The sequence below is a fragment of the Aegilops tauschii genome, chromosome 6, assembly GCF_002575655.3.
Source record: "Aegilops tauschii subsp. strangulata cultivar AL8/78 chromosome 6, Aet v6.0, whole genome shotgun sequence".
Taxonomy (NCBI): Eukaryota; Viridiplantae; Streptophyta; class Magnoliopsida; order Poales; family Poaceae; genus Aegilops; species Aegilops tauschii.
The window spans coordinates 255,746,387-255,768,959 of record NC_053040.3 but is presented as its reverse complement, the minus strand read 5'-3'; the positions used below and the strand labels follow the sequence as shown (position 1 = coordinate 255,768,959).

The window sequence follows — 22,573 nt, the reverse complement described above, 5'->3', positions numbered from 1 at the left end:
TTTATGTACCCCATGAAGAAGTCCTCCTAGATTACTTGGACAAGTTGGTTGTCATCTTTAATTTGTGACCTACTTGTCTACCCGAATACGGAAGAAGAAGCCGTTCAGCTGGTCAGAGAACATTTGAAGACCGCCATGTCGAGGAGGAAGAACTATACCAACCACCATCGTCAAGAAGTAAACTTCCGCGTCGAAGATCAGGTGAATCTGCAAGCCATTCCTCTCAAAGGAACCAAGCATTTCCATGCCAAAGGAAAGCTCACACCAAGCTATATCACCCCCTCCGAGATCACTGCAAGACGAAGAGTAGAAGGCTACTAGCTGGAGTTGCCACCTAAGTTATCCTATGTGCACAACATTTTCCACGCGACCCACCTCCGGAAGTGTCTCTAACTTCCTAACAAGCCTGATCTCTAGGACATCGACCTCCATCCCGATCTGACCTATCGCGAGAGACCCATTAGCAACCTGGATCTACCAGAATGCCATACACGAAGCCACACCATCAAGTAATTCAAGTTCAATGGAGCACCACTCGGAAGCAGAAACATCATGAGGACGTGAAGACTACCCTAGATCCAAGCTTTCGTATTCCTTCCCGCGCCTGTTATAGGAATCTCAGGGATGAGATTCTTGTAAGGGGGTAGGTCTGTCACACCCTAATTTTCTTGCCACAACACTTAAGCTAATACTCATGACAAAATATGGTTTGACAAAAACTTTTGAGTGTTTTGAACTTTGCTCGACTCAATTTTTGTTGTTGTTTGAAAGTGCTCTAAAAATCAAATAAATACTCCAACTCCTATACTTCACCTCCTTGATCCAAAAAAATTCCCAATGATCATGCCATGTGTATAGGTCAGAATAGTATCTTCTTGTAAAAATAATTTGGCCAAAAAAGTATTTTCTAAATTAGGTTTTCCAAAAACCCCCTGAGTTAAGGCTTGAACTACAAGTACATAATCTGGGTTGTGAAAAAATTCCCAAAATTATATTTGAATCCTATTAGATATAGGACTCCCTAAAACCACAAAAATATTATTTTAGAAGTTATTTTGCTATTTTATTTAAAGGCATTTTCTTTAGGCCAGAAATGGTCTTTAATAGGTAAAAATTATTTTTAAAGTTTCAAAAATATTTGAGAAACTTTAGGGAAACTCAGTGGACATATATTTACCATATATATGAGTTTAAACCCATGGTCATGTTCAAAATATTGGACAAAACCCTCCAAAACATTTCTGTTCATTTCAAATATTTCTATATGAAATATTTTCAAATAAATCCAGGAAAATTGTAGCAAGTCCCACATACCTGATTTGATGATCTTGCAAAGTTTAATTTCCATCCAAATAATTTTGGTACACGAAAGTGCCAAAAACCCTCTCTGACGTGATGCAAGTTTGAACAACTCTACATTGCCAACTTTCTCCATTTGATCCCAAACTTTGTGGACATGATCAAGTACCCAAATGATGACACTACACTAAGTGGTGCATCAAGGAGACGAGATTAGCTTAGCTAGATCTAAGCAAATCCATTTCTGTTGATTTCTAGGGTTTACAAAAGTTACATTGTGAACTTTATCCAAATGAGCCCAAATTTCTACCACATCGAGAAATGGTCATGTGCATATCCCCAACAAGTGGCACAAGAAGGAGAAAAGTGAAAGTGGCTTAAACATGCATCAAACACCTTCTGCCATTTTCCCTAATCACCATTTTGACCTCTTCCACTAATCTCCATGAGCTCGAATATTTACCAGAGCTTCTCCTAGTCCTATTCTACCTCCAGTAACTCCCTCCCAACTAGAGCTCTATGATTGATGGGGTAAAACCCCATTGCCCCCTCTGTTTTCACCATGGCAGCACCTTTTCTACCCTCCTACTTCTTACCCCTCCCTTCTACCTTACTCCCTAAGCATCTAAGTCCCCCTCAGACAATCCAGCAGCTAGTAGACAAGGTGGGACACGCCCAGAGCGTGTGGGCATGTCGTGGCATGCTAGATTGGCACTCTGGAGCGCGCTACAGTGCCTAGCCGCACTGTAGCCGCGCCCATTCCAATGACTGGACCACGTAGGGCCTGTCCCTCATGTCTCCCAAGGCCACCTCGACGTCCTCTACATGACACGCGGTCGGGCCCCTCCTCCCTCACCCTCCTCTTGCCCTACTGAGCTCGCCCGAGCGCCGCCCATCTCGTCCAGTGGGTGCACAAGCTCAGGGCCCTCCTGGAGCATGCCCCGTTCCCCCATTCCTTCTCCCTCGGCCTGGACCGCTCCCACGACTACCCAAGACACGCCCCAGGGCGCTCATTTGGCCCCTGGCATCGCCTAGGCCGCGGCCGTGGTCGCCGTCCAGGGTGCTCCGTGGCCTCACCATATAAGGCCACCCCGAGCCCTCTCTGTTCTCAGCTCTCTCCCCCTCCCGTGCATCCCCTCAACCAACCTACCTCTCCCTCTCGTGCCCTCCTCCCACCTCCATGCCCGGAGCCATGTCGTCGGCCTCCTCCTAAATTCATGCCCTGTGGCCTCTCCCTTCCCCTTTAGACACCACCAGAGCACCTCCAACATCACCACAGTCCTCCCCGTGCTCCTTTACCTTCTCCCGGTGACAATAGCACCGTGCCCACCATCACCGTCGATCTCGCCCGCCATGGCTGATTGTGTGTTCGCGCCCGGCCTCCCCTGCGGTCATGGCGTAGCTCGGCGGGTGCAGAGTGACCTCCTGATCCTGCCGGTATGCTGGGTGCCGCTGGAGGTGGCCGGTGCCATCGGGGAGAGCGCCGGAGCAGCTCGGCCTCGCCTCCCCTTCCTCTGCTCTGTTAGAGCGGGTGGAAGGAGACGGCCTGAGCTATAGGCCCCACACATCAGTGACCTAGCGGGCGGGCCGCGCCCGTTTAAGTGGAAACAGCTTCGGCCGACCTCGCTTTCCTCGAGCGAAAGTGCACCACGACAAAGCCGACTACGACGTGGCCGCCTGCGCACGTGCAGCCAAGCCGCTGGGCCGGCCCTGTGCATTCTGGCACTAAGCCTCGTCGTGCGTGCATTATAAGGTTAAGCCCTTTCCCTTTTTCTTTTTCTAGTAAGCTTCTAAAATCCACAAATAATTCAAATAAAGTCCAAAATTTGTTATTCCAATTTCTAGTGACTCCATAAATCATGTTCTACCTGATGGTGCATCATGCACATTTTTCCAGAGCAGTTTCCTTCACACTTATTTAGTAAATCCCAGTTTTCTTATTTCTGTCATAAACTTTACAAAATCACAGAGAGCCTATTTTTGATACAAATGCCATGATTCAAATTCCTAAATACTTATAATTCCAAAACTTAGCTTTTGAACATTTGTCCCAATACTTTCTATGCCAAATGAAATATTGGTCCATTTCTCCATATATTGCCAACTTTGCAAATTCATAGGAAAATCATTTGATCTCCAAATCCAGTGAAACCAACTCCTAGATGCTTCTAAAATCATTCCTTGTTAGACGGGTGCCTTTGCTCATTTTTCAAAATAATTCTTCTGTACACTTCGTGCAAGTCCACTACTCTCTTGGTTCCATCATATTGAAATGTTCAAAGGAACCAATTAATCCACTTCCAATGAAACCACTTTGGTCATTCCTCATGTGACCAGAGGTATCCTAGAAAAGTCCAACTCCAATTTTTAGAGCACATTTATTTTTGCCTTGTTGTATGGCTTATTGTGATTGTTTCCAACGTTAGTTCACTAAGTAGATAGAGCATTTGGAGAAGGACCAGAAGATGTCAAGACTCAGATGAACTAGGCAAGCAGCCCTTTGACCATGATGAACCCTTTTAATCATAATAGCATTTCTTTCCGTTATTGTTGAATGCATGATAACTTGAATGGCAACCTTGCTAGGCTTGCCTCCGTTGCATGCCCCGTTGATACTTCCATTATTCATGACTCTATCCTTGTTTAGTGTTGTGTTGGTGGGTTGTAGAAATATGCTATAATAGTTGGCTACGCAAAATTGAAAGTGTGTTAAGTCGACGAGAGGGGGGTGAATAGGCAATTTTTATGAATTCTTCACTGAGGAATTCCAAGGTGAGGAAAGTCCTAAGAGAAGAACTACTTGCAGCGGAATAAGTACTCAGATGCAAACATAACAGAACATAAGCATGGTCATCATGATGAAATGAAAACAAGCACAGAGTACAGAAAGCGTAAACACAGGATACACAGGATACATAGGATGAAGACAAACAGACTGAAGAAATTGAATTGAGGAAATTGAGAAAGTCTTCAGTCAAAGTCTTCAAACAGATATGAACAAGCACACAATGCAGTAATGAGGAAATGAAAGAGTTGAGGAAATAGAACCAGTAGGCTTGGTGAACACAGTGATTTGGTAGACCAGTTCCAACTGCTGTGACAGTTGTACGTCTGGTTGTAGCGGCTAGGTATTTAGGCCTGAGGACACATAGTCCCGGACACACAGTCCTCACCGTATTCTCCTTGATCTAAGGCAACACAGACCTCGCCCAATCACTCATGGTAAGTCTTCAGGTGACTTCCAAACCTTCACAAACTCGGTCACTCGGCGATCCACAATTTCCTCTTGGATGCTCTAGACCATGACGCCTAACCGTCTAGAAGATGCACAGTCTTCAAAGGTAACAAGCGTCGGATCCACGCAGGATCAATCTCTATAGTGATGCTCAATCACTTTGGGTTTGTAGGTATTTGAGTTTGGGTTTTCCTCACTTGATGATTTTCGCTCAAAGTCCTTGGAGGATGGGATGCTCTCAAATGACAAGTGTCAGTTTCTCTCGGAGCAGCCAACCAGCTAGTGGTTCTAGGGGGCGGCTATTTATAGCCTAGGGAGCAGCCCGACATGATAAGCCATAAATGCCCTTCAACGATATGACCATTAGGTGGGTAGATATTTTGGGACAGCCGACGCGTAGCACAACAATGGTCGGAAATTTGACTATCAAATTCCTTAGGGCTATCATGTTCCTCACTTGTATGCAATCCGCACTGGTGAATTCCTAACTCCTCAGTCACAACAAATTCCTCAGAGACCAGAAGAACTTCGTCTCTGTCATTGAAGAAATTGATTGAACTGCATGAGATTTCCAATGGCTTCACTCGAAGGGATTGGTAGGTGTAGGATATTGAGTTGAGCATCAGATGGAAATTTTTCCTTAGTATTTCCTCGACCCCCTTTAACAGCACGGTGTTTCCTATGACTCAAGAAAGAGAAAATGAAACTACGGAAATAAAAGTCTTCACGCTTCATGTTCCTCGTATGAATACCAAGTCTTCATGGTCACACCAATTTCTTCACTTTCAAAGTCTTCAGAAAGTCCTCAGAAATCCAAAGTCTTCAGTCGAAGACATTCAATTTTAGGGGTCGACTTTCTCCGTAAATATCGAACTGCTCATAGACTTATAGACCTGTGTACACTCACAAATGCATCAGTCCCTTAACCTATAAGTCTTCAATACACCAAAATCACTAAGGGACACTACATGCACTTACAATCTCCCCCTCTTGGTGATTGATGACAATATAGGTTAAATTTTCAATGGGGATAAAACATATGAAGTGTAAATATTAATATTGAGGAATTTGATTGCAAGATATAAAAGAACTCCCCCTGAAGATGTGCATAGTGAGGAATTTGCTTTTGAAGCAATGCACACTTGAAGGGTAGAATCATGGAGATCTCCCCCTATATCTTGTAATTCATACACGCATTTAACATATAATATGAAGAATTTGAAATGCATGTTGAAATGTGGTGACTGATGTAATTCAGCATGCGTGCATTAACATATATGAGGAATAAGCATGCAGAAGAACACAACAAGAGTATCACACCACCATCGGGTTTAACTTCAACTCGATCCAATAAAGTCTTCAAAAGAACGAGAGTTGTAACTTAGCAAAAAAACGCCCATATATGTAGACCCACTTGAAGACTAACTCAAATTTCTCCCCCTTTGTCATCGAATGACCAAAAGGATAAAAAATGAGGACTAACGCCCCTGAAGAATATCATGATGATGAAGGAGCACCCGCGTTGTTGGGGTCGTGTAACGCCCACGATGCGGCTATATCTCCCACGTGTCGAGGCACGACTTAGAGGCATAACCGCATTGTGGTTTTGTCGCAAGAAGGGTCATCTTCACACAATCCCATGTAATGAACAAGAATGGGATAGAGAGTTGGCTTACAATCGCCACTTCACACAATACATAAATAAATCATACATCATCCAAGATACACACATAGGTCCGACTACGGAACCAAGATAAAAGAAGACAACCCAACTGCTAGATCCCTGATCGTCCCAACTGGGCACCACTACTGATCAAAATGAAAAGAAACAACACAACGGACAAGATCTTCATCGAGCTCCCACTTGAGCTCAGTTGCGTCACCTGCACTGGTCTCATCGGCACCTGCAACTGTTTTGGAAGTATCTATGAGTCACGAGGACTCAGCAATCTCATACCCGCGAGATCAAGACTATTTAAGCTTATAGGAAATGATGGTGTAGTGAGGTGGAGCTGCAACAAGCACTAAGCATATATGGTGGCTAACATATGCAAAAGAGAGCAAGAAGAGAAGCAACGGAACGGTCGTGAACTAGCAATGATCAAGAAGTGATCCTGAACTCCTACTTACGTCAAACATAACCCAGAAACCGTGTTCACTTCCCGGACTCCGCCGAGAAGAGACCATCACGGCTACACACGCGGTTGATGCGTTTATTTAAGGTCAAGTGTCAAGTTCTCTACAACCGGATATTAACAAATTCCCATCTGCCACATAACCGCGGGCACGGCTTTCGAAAGATAATACCCTGCAGGGGTGTCCCAACTTAGCCCATCATAAGCTCTCACGGTCAACGAAGGATAAACCTTCTCCCAGGAAGACCCGATCAGTCTCGGAATCCCGGTTTACAAGACATCTCGACAATGGTAAAACAAGACCAGCAAAGCCACCCGAATGTGCCGACAAATCCCGATAGGAGCTGCACATATCTCGTTCTCAGGGCACACTGGATGAGACATCCTACGAGTAAAACCATACCTCGAGTTTCCAAGAGGGGGCCCCGCAGTCTGCTCAGTTCGGACCAACACTCGAAGGAGCACTGGCCCGGGGGGGCGGTCTAAAATAAAGATGACCCTTGAGTCTGCAGAACCCAAGGGAAAAGGGGATAGGTGGTAGCAAATGGTAAAACCAAGGTTGGGCCTTGCTGGAGGAGTTTTATTCAAAGCGAACTGTCAAGGGGGTCCCATAAATCACCCAACCGTGTAAGGAACGCAAAATCAAGGAACATAACACCGCTATGACGGAAACTAGGGCGGCAAGAGTGGAACAAAACACCAGGCATAAGGCCGAGCCATCCACCCTTTACCAAATATATAGATGCATTAATAATATAAGAGATATTGTGATATCCCAACATAAACATAATCCAACATGGAGCAATCTTCAACTTCATCTGCATCTAGCAACGCTATAAGAGGGGCTGAGCAAAAGCGGTAACTTAGCCAAACAATGGTTTGCTAGGAAGGTGACAAAGGTTAGAGGTTCATGGCAATTTGGGAGGCTTGAAGAGCAAGTGAATAGGTAACACGGCATAGCAATAGAGCGAACAACTAGCAAGCAAAGATAGAAGTGATTTCGAGGGTATGATCATCTTGCCTGAGATCCCGCAAGGAAGAAGAACGAGTCCATGAAGAAGACAAACGGATGTAGTCGAACGAATCCTCACAACTCCGGAAAGAAACCGAAGCTAACGAGAGAAGCAACCCGGAAAGAAACAAACAACATAGTAAACAACCACCACATACACATGGCATGATGCAAAAACAAATATGATGCATGTCCGGTTTAATGAGGCATGGCATGGCAAAGTGCAACAAACAACACTACAAATTAAGTGGAGCTCAATATGCAACGAGTTGCATATTGACGAAACACCACATTTAATTATTTAGTTCTCTCTCATTTATGTACCCAACAATATTGAATGTTATTAGCCATGGCAAGAGGTGAAGCATAATTAAACAACCTATCTAGGCAAGTTTAAATGAGACCGGAAATAACAAACGACAATGCCGGAAAATCCCCATATGTCGATTAGCAATTTTTAATGCAAACATCAATTTAGACATTTTAAATGTTGTTATCATGATGCGGATGACAATGCAAGTTATATGCAATTTTATAAAACGTGGACACGAGCATGTTATGAAGCATTTGTTACCGTGGTGGAACGAAGAAGGGTGCCACGACAACGAATCCGAAAATGGTGCCACGGCAACATATCGGTTCCGGTAGCTCACGGAGATACCGGCGCAAGGAGAATTGTGCGGATGTGTGAAACACGCAAGAGAATGGTGGGGTGCTCCCGGTTACCGGGTTCCCATGGTACGGCGTCATGGTAAGGAAACGAGTGACAGTGTGCGACGAACAAGTCGGGCACGGTGCAAACGCAAGCAACTCAAACAACACATGCTTTCGTTCACGGGCGCCGTTCTCGGGGTTATACCTTCGAAGCGTGCATTCGGGGCGGAACGCGTTCGTGTCGAAGGAAGTAGGTGTACACGTTTCGTAGATGAACTTGACGTAACCGTGCGGTAGTCGAACTTGGCGACGGTAGTGGTACACGTTTTCGTAGATATTTGAGTCAACAGTAGCGGTACTTGGTGAATCCCGAAACGGTCTTGGCGTCTTCGCGCATAGGGGTACTTGGCGTTTCCGTGTAGTCGGTCTTGCCGGTCCCGGTCTCGGCAACCTAGTTGTACAAGAGCATCATCGGACTTATCGAATCCGAACTCTTCGAGGGCCGTCGTGGTACTTGGCGCTTGCGGTCTTGACAGCTCGAAGGGGGTGCTTGTCGTCCTCTGTCTTGCGGGTCGTGGTACTTGGCGTGGAGGTAACCATCGGGCTGCCGTTTGTTGGAAACGAGCTGTACCAGGGAAGATCAAAGAAGTGGTAGCAGCAACAGAGTTGGCCGAAGGGGACGGCTCAGGCAGGAGCTCCATAGCACAGCGATGAGGCCGACGGAGATGCAACAGGAGATGGGCGCGGAGGAGGCAAGAAGGCGCGGAGGCGACGGTCTGGAGAGGGAGCTGCAGCGGGGTCGCGGAGAGGCAGGAGGCGCGGCGCTTGTCGGAGGAGGGAGGCGAAGCAGCTCGGGGCAGCGGTGTGCACGGAGCGGTGACGGCCGCCGGAGGCGAGGACGCGGGGTCGAGGCAGAGGCGACCGGCGGGGGACTCGGCGACGGGGACGGCTTGCGGGGGCTCCGGCGAGTGGCGCGGAGGCGAAGGCGCGACGAGCTTGAAGATGACGACGGCTGCGGCGCGGGGCGACGCTCGAGGGTGGCCGGAGCCAGGCGGCATCGCCATGGGAGCAGCTCGGTCGAGCACGAGCTCGAGACGGGAGGTGGCGCACGAGGCGCGTGCGAAGACGAAGGAAGAAGATATAGGGCGGCCGACGACGGACTTCGCGCTGGTTGCCGGCGGCAGGAGGCGGAGCGCTGGCGCGATGCGTGTGTGCGTGTGTGTGGCGGCGCTGGGAGGACGAGAGGGAGAGGGTGAGGATCGAGCGATGGGTCTCCCTGGCGGCGCTAGGAGGTTAGACGGGCTAGGGTTAACAGAGTAGTGGTTGGGCTTTGGGAGGCAAATGGGCCTGCCTGAGTGGTGGGCTGCGGGAGGCCGCGGTGGCCTGGGCCGACTACTGTAGGGAGGCCCAGCTGGGCCGGCTGGGGTCTCTCTCTTCTCCCTCTCTCTCTAATTTCTTTTAGCAGAAAAGAACTAGAGAGAAGAAAAAGAAAGATAGGGTTAGGGAAAGAATTTGCGCATGGGGATTATTTTCCTGGAATCACAAAAATGTGCTTGATCCAGGAAAAATAGAAGTGGCCTGATTGGACGATGTAAATTCAAATGATTTAAGGGAAGTGAGGGTTGGGAAGGTCCAAAAATGTTCAGATTTAGGCGGAGCTTCGATAAAAGAGATAAGAATTTATGGCAAAAGTTGGAGAACAAGCATGAAGCAAAAGGCATGATAATTAAATTGCAAGTGTGTTATGGTGATTCCAAAGTTAATGGAATATTTTTAATATAGCTTCCTAATATTGGGAGGATATGTTCTAAAGAGAAGTCACCCTGTGAACTCCCTCAATTTAAATGGATCGAAGATCCATGCAATTTATCTAGTTGGGTTTTTACGCAAAGATTTAATGACATGATGGCATGATGACATGATGCAATGCAAAAATAAAAGAGCAAGCACTAAAAGGAACACACGGCGATCACGAAAATAAGGAAGTCTTCTGAAGCGTCGGTCTCGGGGCGTTACAGGTCGGTTGTTGTAGTAGGGCCTGCCGTAGTGTCGTCCAAATATTCATGCTCATCCGTGTCGCGGGATGAAGAATATGACCTGGCCACCAAGGAGGGAACTTTGACCTTCTTGTATTTCTTCGCTGGTGGCTGAGACTAGTCAAAGTCCTGCTTGAGACCTATTTGCTTCAGATCTTCTTCACCATAGAGATGAGACAGAACAGCCCAGGTGCGACCAAAGACTTCATGGAGGTACTAATGGTTTTTCTTCCCTGCATTGTGTGTAGCAGTCATGTTGTGAAGAATAGAACCAAACTGATGCTTAACCCATTTGTGGTTGCGATCGACCTTCTGGTGAAGACTGAGGAGAAGCTCATGATCAGTCATCACCCTTGGTGCTGTGCCTTGAGGATTTTGCTTTGAAGCATTAGCGGCAGTGTCATGAGTGGCAGTGTCATCATTGGTGGAATAAGATGCAGCTTTGTGAAACTGACCATCCAATGGACGAATGCCTTCATCAATAACAGCAGTGGCCTTACCCTTTTCATCAGCTGAGGAAAATGTCTGTTTGAGGACTTCAATGGGGGGCAAGTAGCTGAGATGATTTTGAAAATCAGCCTTGTAGTTGAGTGAAGACCTTGTTCTGAGGAATCTCATAATCCAAGGAGCGTAAAGCTTCAACTCAAATGAAGATAATGCAACATTGGCCAGAGTCCTCATGAAGAAATCATCGTAGTTGACAGGAATGCCATGCATGATATTGAATAGCAGATTCTTCATGATGCCAACGACTTCTTCCTCATTTGAGTCGTGGCCTTTGATTGGACTCAACGTCTTTGGGGCACATACAACAATTCCTTCACGAGGAATGTGGTCCTTGGGGCTTGACCGGGCTTCAGCGGCTTCATCAACACTTGCATGTAATGATCTGTAAGCTCAGGTTCATGGTATATACAACGAGCACCTTCAAGGGGAGGACTGATAGGCAGGGCATGAAGCAATTCAGAGGCCGGTGCTTTGTAATGAGTATTCTCTATCATCCAATCCAACACCCAAGAGTTCACATCTTCAGCATTTCCTGTGATGTGCAGCGTTGCATAGAACTGAAGGATAAGCTCATCATTCCAATCAACAATATCAGTGCAAAAGTTGAGCAGTCCAGCGTCATGAAGAACACTGAGGACTGGCATGAAGCAAGGCAGTGATTCCATGTCCACATGAGGAATATGCTCATGGTGCAATACTTTGTCTTTGTTGAAAAGCACTGAAGAATAGAAATTGGCTTGGCTGGTAGTCCAGAAACGCTTCCTTCTAAGACGAGCAGAGCCATATGGGTTGTAATCCGTGAAGAATACGTGCTCATGGAAGAAGTCATTAGCCTTGAATTTTTTCTTCTTTGAGAAAGGATCCTTTGGCTTGGGCTAAGGAGTGTCAGTCAATTGCATCACAACCTCAGGAATCGCAATCTCAGGATCCACAGGCTGAGGAATTTCAGTTTCTTCTTAAGTGGCAGTCTGGGTCTTTAATTCTTCAGCAGCAATTTCATCAGCACTAGTAGCTGGAATCTCTTCATGAATAGATGGAGTGGTGCGAGGTTCTTCAGAGCCCATTTGAACTTCAGTATGTACTGGGGACTGAGGAATTAGTTGCATAGGAGTGAACAAAGGAGAATTGGGGTGCTGACTTTCCCAAAAGTCATCATTCATCACAGGTGTTGTGCATCCAATGTCCACATCCTCATCTTCTTCACTCATTTCTTCAACCCCGGCCTCTTCAGCTGTGAACTGAGGCATGGGCGATGAGACAACTGGGGTTGAAGGGATATCATCCACTTCAATTTCTTCATTCAACTGCTCTGAAGAAGCAGCAGAAGGAATATCTTCATCAGATCCTCTTGGGATTGCATAGTCTTCACCAAAGGGAATGAGTTCCTTTGATGGCATGCATGAGACAGGAACAACATCAATTGGATTCTCAAGAGAGCTTGTCAATTTCTTCATCTTCTTCGGAGCTGAAGATTCTGATGAAGTTGATGCTTTCCTTTTCTTCACAGCTGCATGCTCTGCAGCCTTGGTCTTCTTCACATCTGATGCAGAAGGAAGAATTGGACTTCGTGTAGGTGCAGGAGGAGCAGAGGAAATTTCAACTGATGCAGTTGCCCTGGCATGGTCGGTTTCTTCAGGCATAGCGGTTGAAGCTTCAGCTGGCCTGTCTTGTTCTTTAGGCACAACACTAGCAGTTGCCCTGGCAGATTCACCAGTGGCTGGAATGCAGTCATCAGCCCTGGTACTAGTAGTTTCATCAGCAGCCTGATTTTCATCAGCGGTGCTGGCATGTTCTTCTGTAGGCTGAGCAGATGCCTCAGCCTGAGGAATTTCTTGTTGCGTTGGGGCTGCAACATTGGTAGTGAATTTCTCAGTTATCTTCACAAATCTGACCTTGGCTCCAAGCCAGTCAGCATAGTAGCCATCAAATTAATCACTCATATTCTTGATCTCTGATTGCAGAGCTACAAGTTCTTCAAGTGAAAGCTTCAAGACGTTTTGCTTTAGAAAGCGCTCTTTCTTGTACTACGCCCTCTTCACCTTCCTCCCCTATTCATATTTCCATTTCTCTTCATCAATGAAGGCAATCAACACATGACTTTGACCAGGAGTGTGGTTCATCTCAGGCAAAGGTGTGTTGGGATCCTTGTGCCACAAGTCGATGAAGTCGAGGATCAACTTTGGATCCAGCATCAATGGCACATTATTGCCTTTGGCTCTAGCGGCCCTGTGTTGCCTGTCTCTGATGATTTCAGCGAGTTCTTCATCATCAGCTTCGTCGTCATCAGACAGTACTTGGAAGGCGACCTGCTTCTTGTGAGGACTTGGTCGAGAACCTCATCCAGCAGTGGCCTTAGTCTTCAGCAAAGTGGGGCCAGTTGAAAAATGCGGAGGAGCTGAAGAATTTGGAGAGGCTCCTGAGGCAATAGAGATGCCTGTTGTCCTTTGGCACAAGGCGAGATGCATAGGTGCTGAGGATTTGGAAGAAGGAGCTGAGGACTTTGGAGGAGCTGGAGCAGCATGAGGGATTTGCCGAGAGGGCTTTGCAGAATTGGGCCGTGAGGGCATTGCTGAGGAGCTTGGCCGTGAGGGCATAGAAGTTGAAGCACTGGGCCTGTGAGCAGGCTTCTTGGGCATAGCCTTTTTAGGCTTGCTAGCAGAGGCCTCAGCAGTGGCAGCAGCAGAATCTTCATTAAATTTCTTCACTGCCTCTTTAGCCATGTTGGCCAGTTTAGCTTGATGCTTGGCCCATTCCTTGGGAAATTCCTCACCTCTTATGATGCCAGAGGGATCGGCAACTTGGCCTGGTGCCAATGGAGGTCTAGGGCACGGAGGGTGTACAACAAATTTCTTCATGTACTTGGGAGTCACATAGCGATATTCCCTCCATTCTCTAGCCCATCTCCTCTCTATCCTCTGAATGTGCACTTTACGCTCATTCTTTGTGTCATGAGGAGGAGTGCAGTACCCTGCATAGATGTCATCAGGAATCTCAAATGCATTGTTGACTTCCAGCTTCTTTCCTCCCTTCTGTGGTTTCTTGCCATCAGCCATTTTCTTCAGCTGAGGATTTTGAATTATTGAGTTCTCTGACAAGGTATGTAACCTTTCTTCGAGGAACGCTGCAAATGAGTTAAGTTGATGAGAATCTAGTGATTCAGCAGTGGACATGTGTACCTGTGAACAGAGTATAGGTGCGAAGAATTTGGAGAGGTCATATGCGTTCTCAGAAGTTTTTGCAAAAAGAACAAGTTTGAGGAATTTGACCAGATGAGTCTTGAGGAATTTCACTAAGCGTTCTTTGACTTAGGTTCCAGAGTTGTACAGATTGAAAATCCACACAATTGAGGAATCTCGAAGAAAAATGTTGCTTAGGGAAACAGATCAAGAACACATGTTGAGGGAGGTGTTTAGTGTGTGAAGATTTGAAGAATAAACACCTTTTGAAGATTTTGTAGAAGATACAAGAATTAATAAGGGCAGTAAAAGTAACTTTTAATTAGCCTTGACGAAGAACACGATGAACTGTGAAGTGTAGATTTATAAGTTCGCCAGTTCGGATCTTCCACGCCCTAACTTGGCAGAGGAAGAGAGCTACGGCTGTGGCAGAGTGAAGAAATCCGCGGCCGGCGCGAGTACGATGGCGACGAGGTCGAGGCAGTGAAGCTCTCCCTCACCGGCGACGATGGAAGTAGTGGCGGTGCTAGGTTTTGAGAGCTCGAGCGGGGGAGCGAGGTCAAGCGGAGTAAAACCGAAGTGAGGAAGGGAGGGGGTATTTTAGCCATGGTGAAAAACTGCTCGCCCGAGGAAATTGGACGAACGTGCCCCTGACCCTTCTTATTCGCGTGACATGTGTCACCCACGTACTGAGAGGTGGCGATCGTGCGTGATCGTGGGTGAATAGATAAGTCCATCGTGGAATGTGGAACGGTTTGAGCGGCAAAAGCAGAAAATTGAGATAAGATAATTTTAAAGTTTCGTTCGCAAATGCTTCAGCTGACAAGGACACACTGAAGATTTTGAACGAGTTTCAATTAGAACGCGCATGAAATTTTTTTGCACAGACTGGGTTGAGTTTAGCATAGAGGGGGAAGGGTCCGATCACATTCACTTAGCAGAAAAGGCAACATGAAGAATTAGCAATAAGTGAATGTTGTAGAGGACATAAACTCATATATATATATATATATATATATATATAGCCAATGAAGAACAACAACGGAAAGAGCGAAGACAATGAAAAGTTGAAGAAATTTGAACAACTGAGGAATTTCAAAAATGAAGAAAAACTCAAATTTAAGTTTTTCAACTTTTGGTGGTGGCGTGACCCACCGTATAAGAATGATGATTTCAGACACCGCGTACAATTGTCGTAGGGCTCTGAGAATCAAATTCTTTGTTAATTTCTTCACACTTAGCGTGTTAGTCTTCATTGATTGAAGAAAGACGGTTCTTCGTGTGTTGCACATCTAAGTCATCAATTTTGCATAAGTGTTAGGATGTGTGTCCTTTTCAAAGGACATTCGAAGATTCTAGGATATTTAGCTCACATCGCAACTTGCTAAATCTCTTCTCATCCAAGGGCTTTGTGAAGATATCAGCTAGCTGTTCTTCAGTCTTCACATGCTTAATAGAGATGTCGCCCTTCAACACATGATCACGAAGAAAATGATGATGAATCTGTATGTGCTTTGTCTTCGAGTGCTGAACTGGGTTATGAGCAATCTTGATAGCACTCTCATTCTCACAGTAGAGAGGCACATTCTTCATGTTGACGCCGTAGTCCTTGAGAGTTTGCTTCATCCATAGCAATTGAGCACAGCAAGAACCAGCAGCAATGTACTCAGCTTCAGCAGTAGACAGTGATACGCAGTTCTGTTTCTTCGAAGACCAACAGACCAAGGATCATCCAAGGAAATGGCATGTGCCTACTGTTGACTTGCGGTCCACACGATCACCGGCATAGTCAGAGTCTGAATATCCAATGAGATTAATAGCCGAGCCCTTGGGATACCATAATCCAAGTGTTGGTGTGTGAGCTACATATCGAAGAATATGCTTCACGGCCTTATCGTGTGATTCCTTCGGTGTAGCTTGAAATCGGGCACACATGCAAAGATTAAGCATAATATCTAGCCTAGATGTACATAAATACAATAAATAGCCAATCATGGAGCGGTATACCTTTTGATCGAAGTCAATACCATTTTCATCAGTGCATAGATGGCCATTTGTGGGCATAGGGATTTTGACGCCTTTGCATTCTTGCATGCCGAATTTCCTCAGTACATCCTTGAGGTATTTCTCCTGAGATATGAATATGCCATTGCGCTGTTGACGAATTTGAAGACCTAAGAAGAATTTCAATTCTCCCATCATAGACATTTGATATTCTTCACTCATCATATAGGCAAATTCATCACTGTAACGTTGGTCAGTACACCCAAAGATGATATCATCAACATATATTTGGCATACAAACAATTCACCATCATAAGATTTAGTGAAGAGTTGGGTCAAGTGAACCGGGTTTGAAGCCTTTCTTCATGAGGAATTCCTTCAAAGTATCATACCACGCCCGAGGGGCCTGCTTGAGGCCATAGAGGGCCTTATTGAGTCTGTAGACTTGATCAGGATGCTTTGGGTCTTCAAAACCTGGTGGTTGAGCAACATATACTTCTTCCTCAAGCTTACCATTGAGGAATGCACTTTTCACATCCATTTGATATAAGATGATGTCATGATGGTTAGCATAAGCAAGTAATATGCGAATAGCCTCAAGTCTAGCAACAGGTGCAAAAGTTTCATTGAAATCAATTCCTTCAACCTGTGTGTAGCCTTGAGCTACAAGCCGTGCCTTATTCCTCACCACAAGGCCATTTACGTCTTGCTTGTTGCGGTAGATCCACTTTGTGCCAATGATATTGTGCTTGCGAGGACCTGGACGTTTAACTAGTTCCCAGACGTTGTTGAGCTCGAATTGATGTAATTACTCTTGCATAGCTTGAATCCATTCAGCCTCCAGAAATGCTTCATCTACCTTAGTGGGTCTGTGATAGAGACGAAAGCAAAGTGCCCACAAAAGTTAGACAAATGTGAAGCTTTTGAGCGTGTGAGAGGACCTGGTGCGTTGATGTCGCTAATGATTTTCTCAATCTGCACTTAATTTGCAACGCGAGGATGAGCGGGTTGTCGTCGAGGAATTGGATCAACATTTTCTTTAGCACCATTTTCCTCAGGTGCATCAGCATGATGTTCTTCACGTTCTTGAATGACTTCTTCAGCAGATTCTTTGGTAGGAATGACATCCTCAGTGGCCTTGAACTTGATGGTTTCCTCAGGTGACTGTTCATCTAGCACAGGAGGTAGGTGCTCTCTTTGCGAGCCATTAGTTTCATCGAACCGCACATCTATAGTTTCAACAACCTTGTGGTGAACGATGTTGAAGACTCTGTAGGTGTGCGAGTCCTTTCCGTAACCAAGCATAAAACCTTCATGTGCTTTCGGTGCAAATTTAGAATTGTGATGAGGATCTCTAATCGAACATTTAGCACCGAAGACTTTGAAATAACTCACATTGGGTTTCTTGTCAGTGAGGAGTTCATATGCAGTATTCTTGAAGAATTTGTGAAGATATACCCTGTTGATGATGTGGAACGCGGTATCAATTGCCTCAATCCAGAAATGACGAGGCGTCTTGTATTCATCAAGCATAGTGTGAGCCATTTCAACAAGTTCTTGCGCTCCACGACACCATTCTCCTGAGGAGTATAAGGAGCAGATAACTCATGAGTAATACCAAGTTCATCAAGATAGTCATCAAGACCAGTATTCTTGAACTCAGTTCCATTGTCACTTCTGATGTGATTTATCTTCACACCAAAGTTGGTTGAAGCCCTCGAGGAAAATCGTTTGAAGACTTCCTGCACTTCACGTTTGTAAGTGACAATATGCACCCATGTGTAACGAGAGTAATCATCAACAATAACAAAGCCATATAGAGATGCTTCATTAGTGAATGCAGAATAATGGTTAGGACCAAAGAGATCCATGTGAAGCAATTCAAATGGTCGAGTGGTAGTCATGATAGTCTTCGCTGGATGCTTGGCCTTGGTCATCTTTCCAGCTTCACATGCTCCACACAAGTGATCCTTGAGGAATTTGACATTCTCAATGCCAATGACATGCTTCTTCTTCGCGAGCGTGTGCAAATTCCTCGTGCCAGCATGACCAAGTCGTCGATGCCATAGCCAGCCTTCTGAAGCTTTTGCAAGTAGACATATAGCTGGTTGTGGTCCTGTAGAGAAATCAACAATATACAGATCTCCTCTCCTAAAGCCTTCTAAGATTTTGGAATTGTCAGATTCCATGATCACAACACAACGATACTTGCCAAAGATAACAACCATATCAAGATCACAAAGCATTGAGACTAACATGAGGTTGTATCCTAAGGACTCGACAAGCATGACTTTGTCCATGTGTCGATCCTTTGTTTTCGCAATCTTACCTAGACCCAATACCTTGCTTTTGCCTTTGTCAGCGAAGATGATATGCTTCAGATGCGATGGAGATGAGGGAACATCCATCAATAGATTCTTGTCACCAGTCATGTGATTCGTACATCCACTATCGAGGACCCACTCAGTGGCTTTGGGTAGATCATCCTGCAGATGAATTAGTGCAACTTACGAACTCATATAATTCATCAGTGAAGAATATGACATCAATTTCATCAGATCACTAGAACAGATAAAGCAGTATGAGGACGTGAGAAATGAGGATTCATTTATTCATGATTAGCATGCGTCCTTTGAGGCATATTCAGGTCTCCAGCAAATTCTTCCAGCGTTTAAGTTCGTTTGGAGACCTGACCCTGCATAAGAGATTACTTCTTTTTCTTCACCACCCACATCTGAAGGGGTGAGAAAGAGTTCATCATTCTGTGAGCTCCATAAGAGAACGATGGCATAGAAGCCAGTGCACTTTGTTTCACATAAGAGGAGTTAGGATAAGCATATGAATAAGCAGAGAAATTCTTCGAGGACTTATGAACATAATGGTTAGCAGAATAATGCACATATTCATAGCTCTTAGATCTTCCCTGGAAAACAGAAGGGTTAGCACGGTGATGATCATATGAGGATTTTGATCCTTTTGAGGAATTTGATCCACGTGAGGAATTTGGTCCGTATGAGGACTTGGTTCCATATGAAGAATTTGGTCCATTTGAAGAATTTGATCTGGGGTTCCTATTCTTCATAGGTGGTGTCATGATGACATTCACCTGAAGACTTTCAAGGCACCTTTTGGGAACCCAGATTTCCTTCATAGGGGAACCGTTCCTGCAGTTAGTGCCAACATATCTAGCAAATACTTCACCATTATGATTTTTTGAACAGTTTATAGTTTGAGTCAAATGACTAATTAGAAGAATGAGGAGATTCACATGTAAAGCCAGATAGAGTAGATCGATCTACTGGAGGTCCCTTTGCGGCAACCCATGAGGTTTTGGGGTACTGCTCAGGCTTCCAGTATGTTCCATTAGCATTGAGTTTCCTCTCAAAGGCAATACCCTCTTTCCTAGGGTTCCTGTTGAGGATCTGCCTTTTAAGCACATCACAAAGAGCCTGATGTCCTTTGAGGCTTTTGTACATGCCTGTCCTACATCATTAGTGATACTAGCAATGTCCTCAGATGAGGAATTAGTGATAGCAAAGACAGGTGAAGAATTTGTAACATTAGAAGCATTTGAACATTCAGGTGAAGAATTAGCAGATTCACGTTCAATGCACTTCAAAGATGGGGGAATGTATTCTTCCTGAGCAGCGCTGATTTGTTGAGCAAATAATGAATCACGCTCCTTCTGAAGATCTTCATAACTCACCCTTAGCTTTACAAGATCTTGCTTTCTTTGAGGAAATTCATAAGAAAGCTTCTCATGATCAGATAAGAGAGTGTTATGATGACTTTGGAGATTGTCAAACTTGGACTGAAGTCTCTGAAGATTTTTAGTCAAAGTTTTAGTGCGATTCATTTCTTCACCCAACATATCATCACTTTTGTCTAGCATGTTTTGAACCTTTTCAAAAGCCTTTTGTTGTTTCACAACAATCTTAGCAAGTTCAGAGTAGCTAGGCTTGAGGTTTTCATCAGATTCATCCTCACTTGATTCAGAGGAGGGATATTTGAGTACCTTGGCACCATTTGCCATAAAGCAATAGGTGGGAGCGTAGTCATCATTGTCATCAGCCTTGTTGTGGAAGCCATTTTCTTCAGTGTTGAAGATGGACTTGCTAACGAATGCAGTGGCAAGGGCTAGGCTCGCCACACCAGACTCTAACTCCTTAGATGCCTCCTCTTCCTCATGTTCCTCAGACTCAGCCTCAGAGTCCATTTCCTTGCCAATGAATGCCCGAGCCTTCTTAGAGCTGCTCTTCTTGTGAGATGAAGACCTTGAGGATTTTGATGATGAAGACTTTGAAGGTTTCTTCTTCTTCTTTGAGTCATCAAAACTGTAATCCTTGTATTTCTTCTTCTTTGATTCCTTTTCCCACTGAGGACAATCTTGAATGTAGTGACCAGGTTTCTTGCATTTGTGGCATAGCCTCTTCTTGTAGTCATAGGATGAGGAATCATCACTCCTTGAGGATTTTCCAAAGCGACCACACCTTGAGAACTTCTGAAATTTCTTCACTAGCAATGCTAGCTCCTGGCTCAGTTCTTTAGGATCACCAAGGCTGCTGCCAGAATCTTCACCTTCAGATTCAGAGACTGCCTTGGCCTTCAGGGCGCGTGATCTGCCATAGCTCGAACCATAGAGATCTCTCTTCTCAGCAAGCTGGAACTCATGAGTATTTAGCCTCTCGAGGATATCAGCGGGATCAAGTGAACTTGTAATCTCCCCGTTCTTGTATCATCAGTGCCAGAGTGTCAAATGAGGAATCAAACTATCTCAGCAATTTCTTCACCACCTCATGGTCAGTGATGTCAGTGGCACCAAGTGCTTGAAGCTCATTTGAGATGTCAGTGAGGCGATCGAAGGTTTGCTGAACATTTGATTGTCGAGTCTTTTGAATCGGTTGAAGAGATTGCAAAGAACATCAACTCGATAGTCACGTTGTGTTGAGACTCCTTCATTAACCTTGGACAGCCTATCCGAGATAAGCTTAGCAGTTTCCAAAGCACTCACTCTTCCATAATGCCCTTTGCTCAGATGGCCACATATGATGTTCTTCGTTTAAGAATCGAGTTTCTTGAATCTCTTCACATTAGCAGCACTCACAGAAGGTGTGACAGAGGGAACACCATTTTCCACAACATACCAGAGATCGTTATCAATTGCCTCAAGATGCATTCGCATCTTATTCTTCCAGTAGGGGTAGTCCATCCCATCGAAGGCAGGACACCCAGCAGAGACCTTGAGCATACCCGCGGTCGACATAACTAAAACTCCAGGCGGTTAAACCAAAATCACACAGAACAAGGGAGTACCTTGCTCTGATACCAATTGAAAGTGCGTTCAGTCAACTAGAGGGGGGGTGAATAGGCGATTTTTATGAATTCTTCACTGAGGATTCCAGGGTGAGGAAATTCCTAAAAGAAGAACTACTTGCAGCGAAATAAGTACTCAGATGCAAACATAACAGAACATAAGCATGGTCATCATGATGAAATGAAAACAAGCACAGAGTACAGAAAGTGTAAACACAGGATACACAGGATGAAGACAAACAGACTGGAGAAATTGAACTGAGGAAATTGAGAAAGTCTTCAGTCAAAGTCTTCCAACAGATATGAACAAGCACACAACAGAGTAATGAGGAAATGAAAGAGTTGAGGAAATAGAACCAGTAGGCTTGGTGAAGACAGTGATTTGGTAGACCAGTTCCAACTGCTGTGACAGTTGTATGTCTGGTTGGAGCGGCTAGGTATTTAAACCTGAGGACACATAGTCATCACCGTATTCTCCTTGAGCTAAGGTCACACAGACCTCGCCCAATCACTCGTGTTAAGTCTTCAGGTGACTTCCAAACCTTCACAAACTCGGTCACTTGGTGATCCACAATTTCCTCTTGGATGCTCTAGACCATGATGCCTAACCATCTGGAAGATGCACAGTCTTCAAAGGTACCAAGCGTCGGATCCATGCAGGATCAATCTCTTCAGTGATGCTCAATCACTTTGGGTTTGTTGGTGTTTGAGTTTGGGTTTTCCTCACTTGATGATTTTCGCTCAGAGTCTTCGGAGGATGGGATGCTCTCAAATGACAAGTGTCAGTTTCTCTCGGAGCAGCCAACCAGCTAGTGGTTGTAGGGGGCAACTATTTATAGCCTAGGGAGCAGCCGACATGATAAGACATAAATGCTGATGGAACATGGCTACACAAAAATTTATTATGTGACAATGTTTGGCACGGGGGCTGCTACCAATCGAGTGGACTCTTTGTTAGTCATGGCTAGGAAAAGGTATTGATCGGGTGCTTACCCGGGTACTTGAGATACCGCGGGTCGTGGATGACACGAAAGCTTCCCGGATCTTGTGGGTAAAGTGTGCAACCTCTGCAGGGTGTCAAACTATTCGAATAGCCGTGTCCACGATCAAGGACAGTTGGGTGGTGCTGCTTAGACTATGTCCATATGTTTATGACAAACAAACCGGTTTGGTAATATTGTTGATGTGATTCATGAGGAAGT

At 45.1% G+C, this 22,573-nt stretch overlaps 1 protein-coding gene and 1 pseudogene across 1 annotated transcript; both read right to left on the bottom strand.

Annotated features, from left to right (window-relative positions):
• Positions 1 to 6,160: 6,160 nt before the first annotated feature.
• On the bottom strand, positions 6,161 to 9,732 carry LOC109771870 (uncharacterized). The gene is made up of 2 exons (XM_045230386.2): positions 8,541 to 9,732; positions 6,161 to 7,781 (listed from the first exon to the last, which is right to left on the bottom strand). Exons 1-2 carry the CDS (start codon positions 9,397 to 9,399, stop codon positions 7,645 to 7,647), a joined length of 996 nt encoding a protein of 331 aa, XP_045086321.2. The 5' UTR covers positions 9,400 to 9,732; the 3' UTR covers positions 6,161 to 7,644.
• A 4,054-nt stretch (positions 9,733 to 13,786) lies between these two features.
• LOC141026003 (uncharacterized) lies at positions 13,787 to 20,797 on the bottom strand (annotated as a pseudogene).
• Positions 20,798 to 22,573: the final 1,776 nt, after the last annotated feature.

What these genes read in the sequence shown, in the direction of transcription:
- LOC109771870 (XM_045230386.2), bottom strand. Translation starts at nt 9,399, where the DNA reads ATGGCGATGCCGCCTGGCTCCGGCCACCCTCGAGCGTCGCCCCGCGCC. An exon ending in CCCGAATGCACGCTTCGAAG is followed by an intron (nt 7,782 to 8,540) that starts GTATAACCCCGA and finishes TTCTCTCGTTAG; the next exon opens with CTTCGGTTTCTTTCCGGAGT.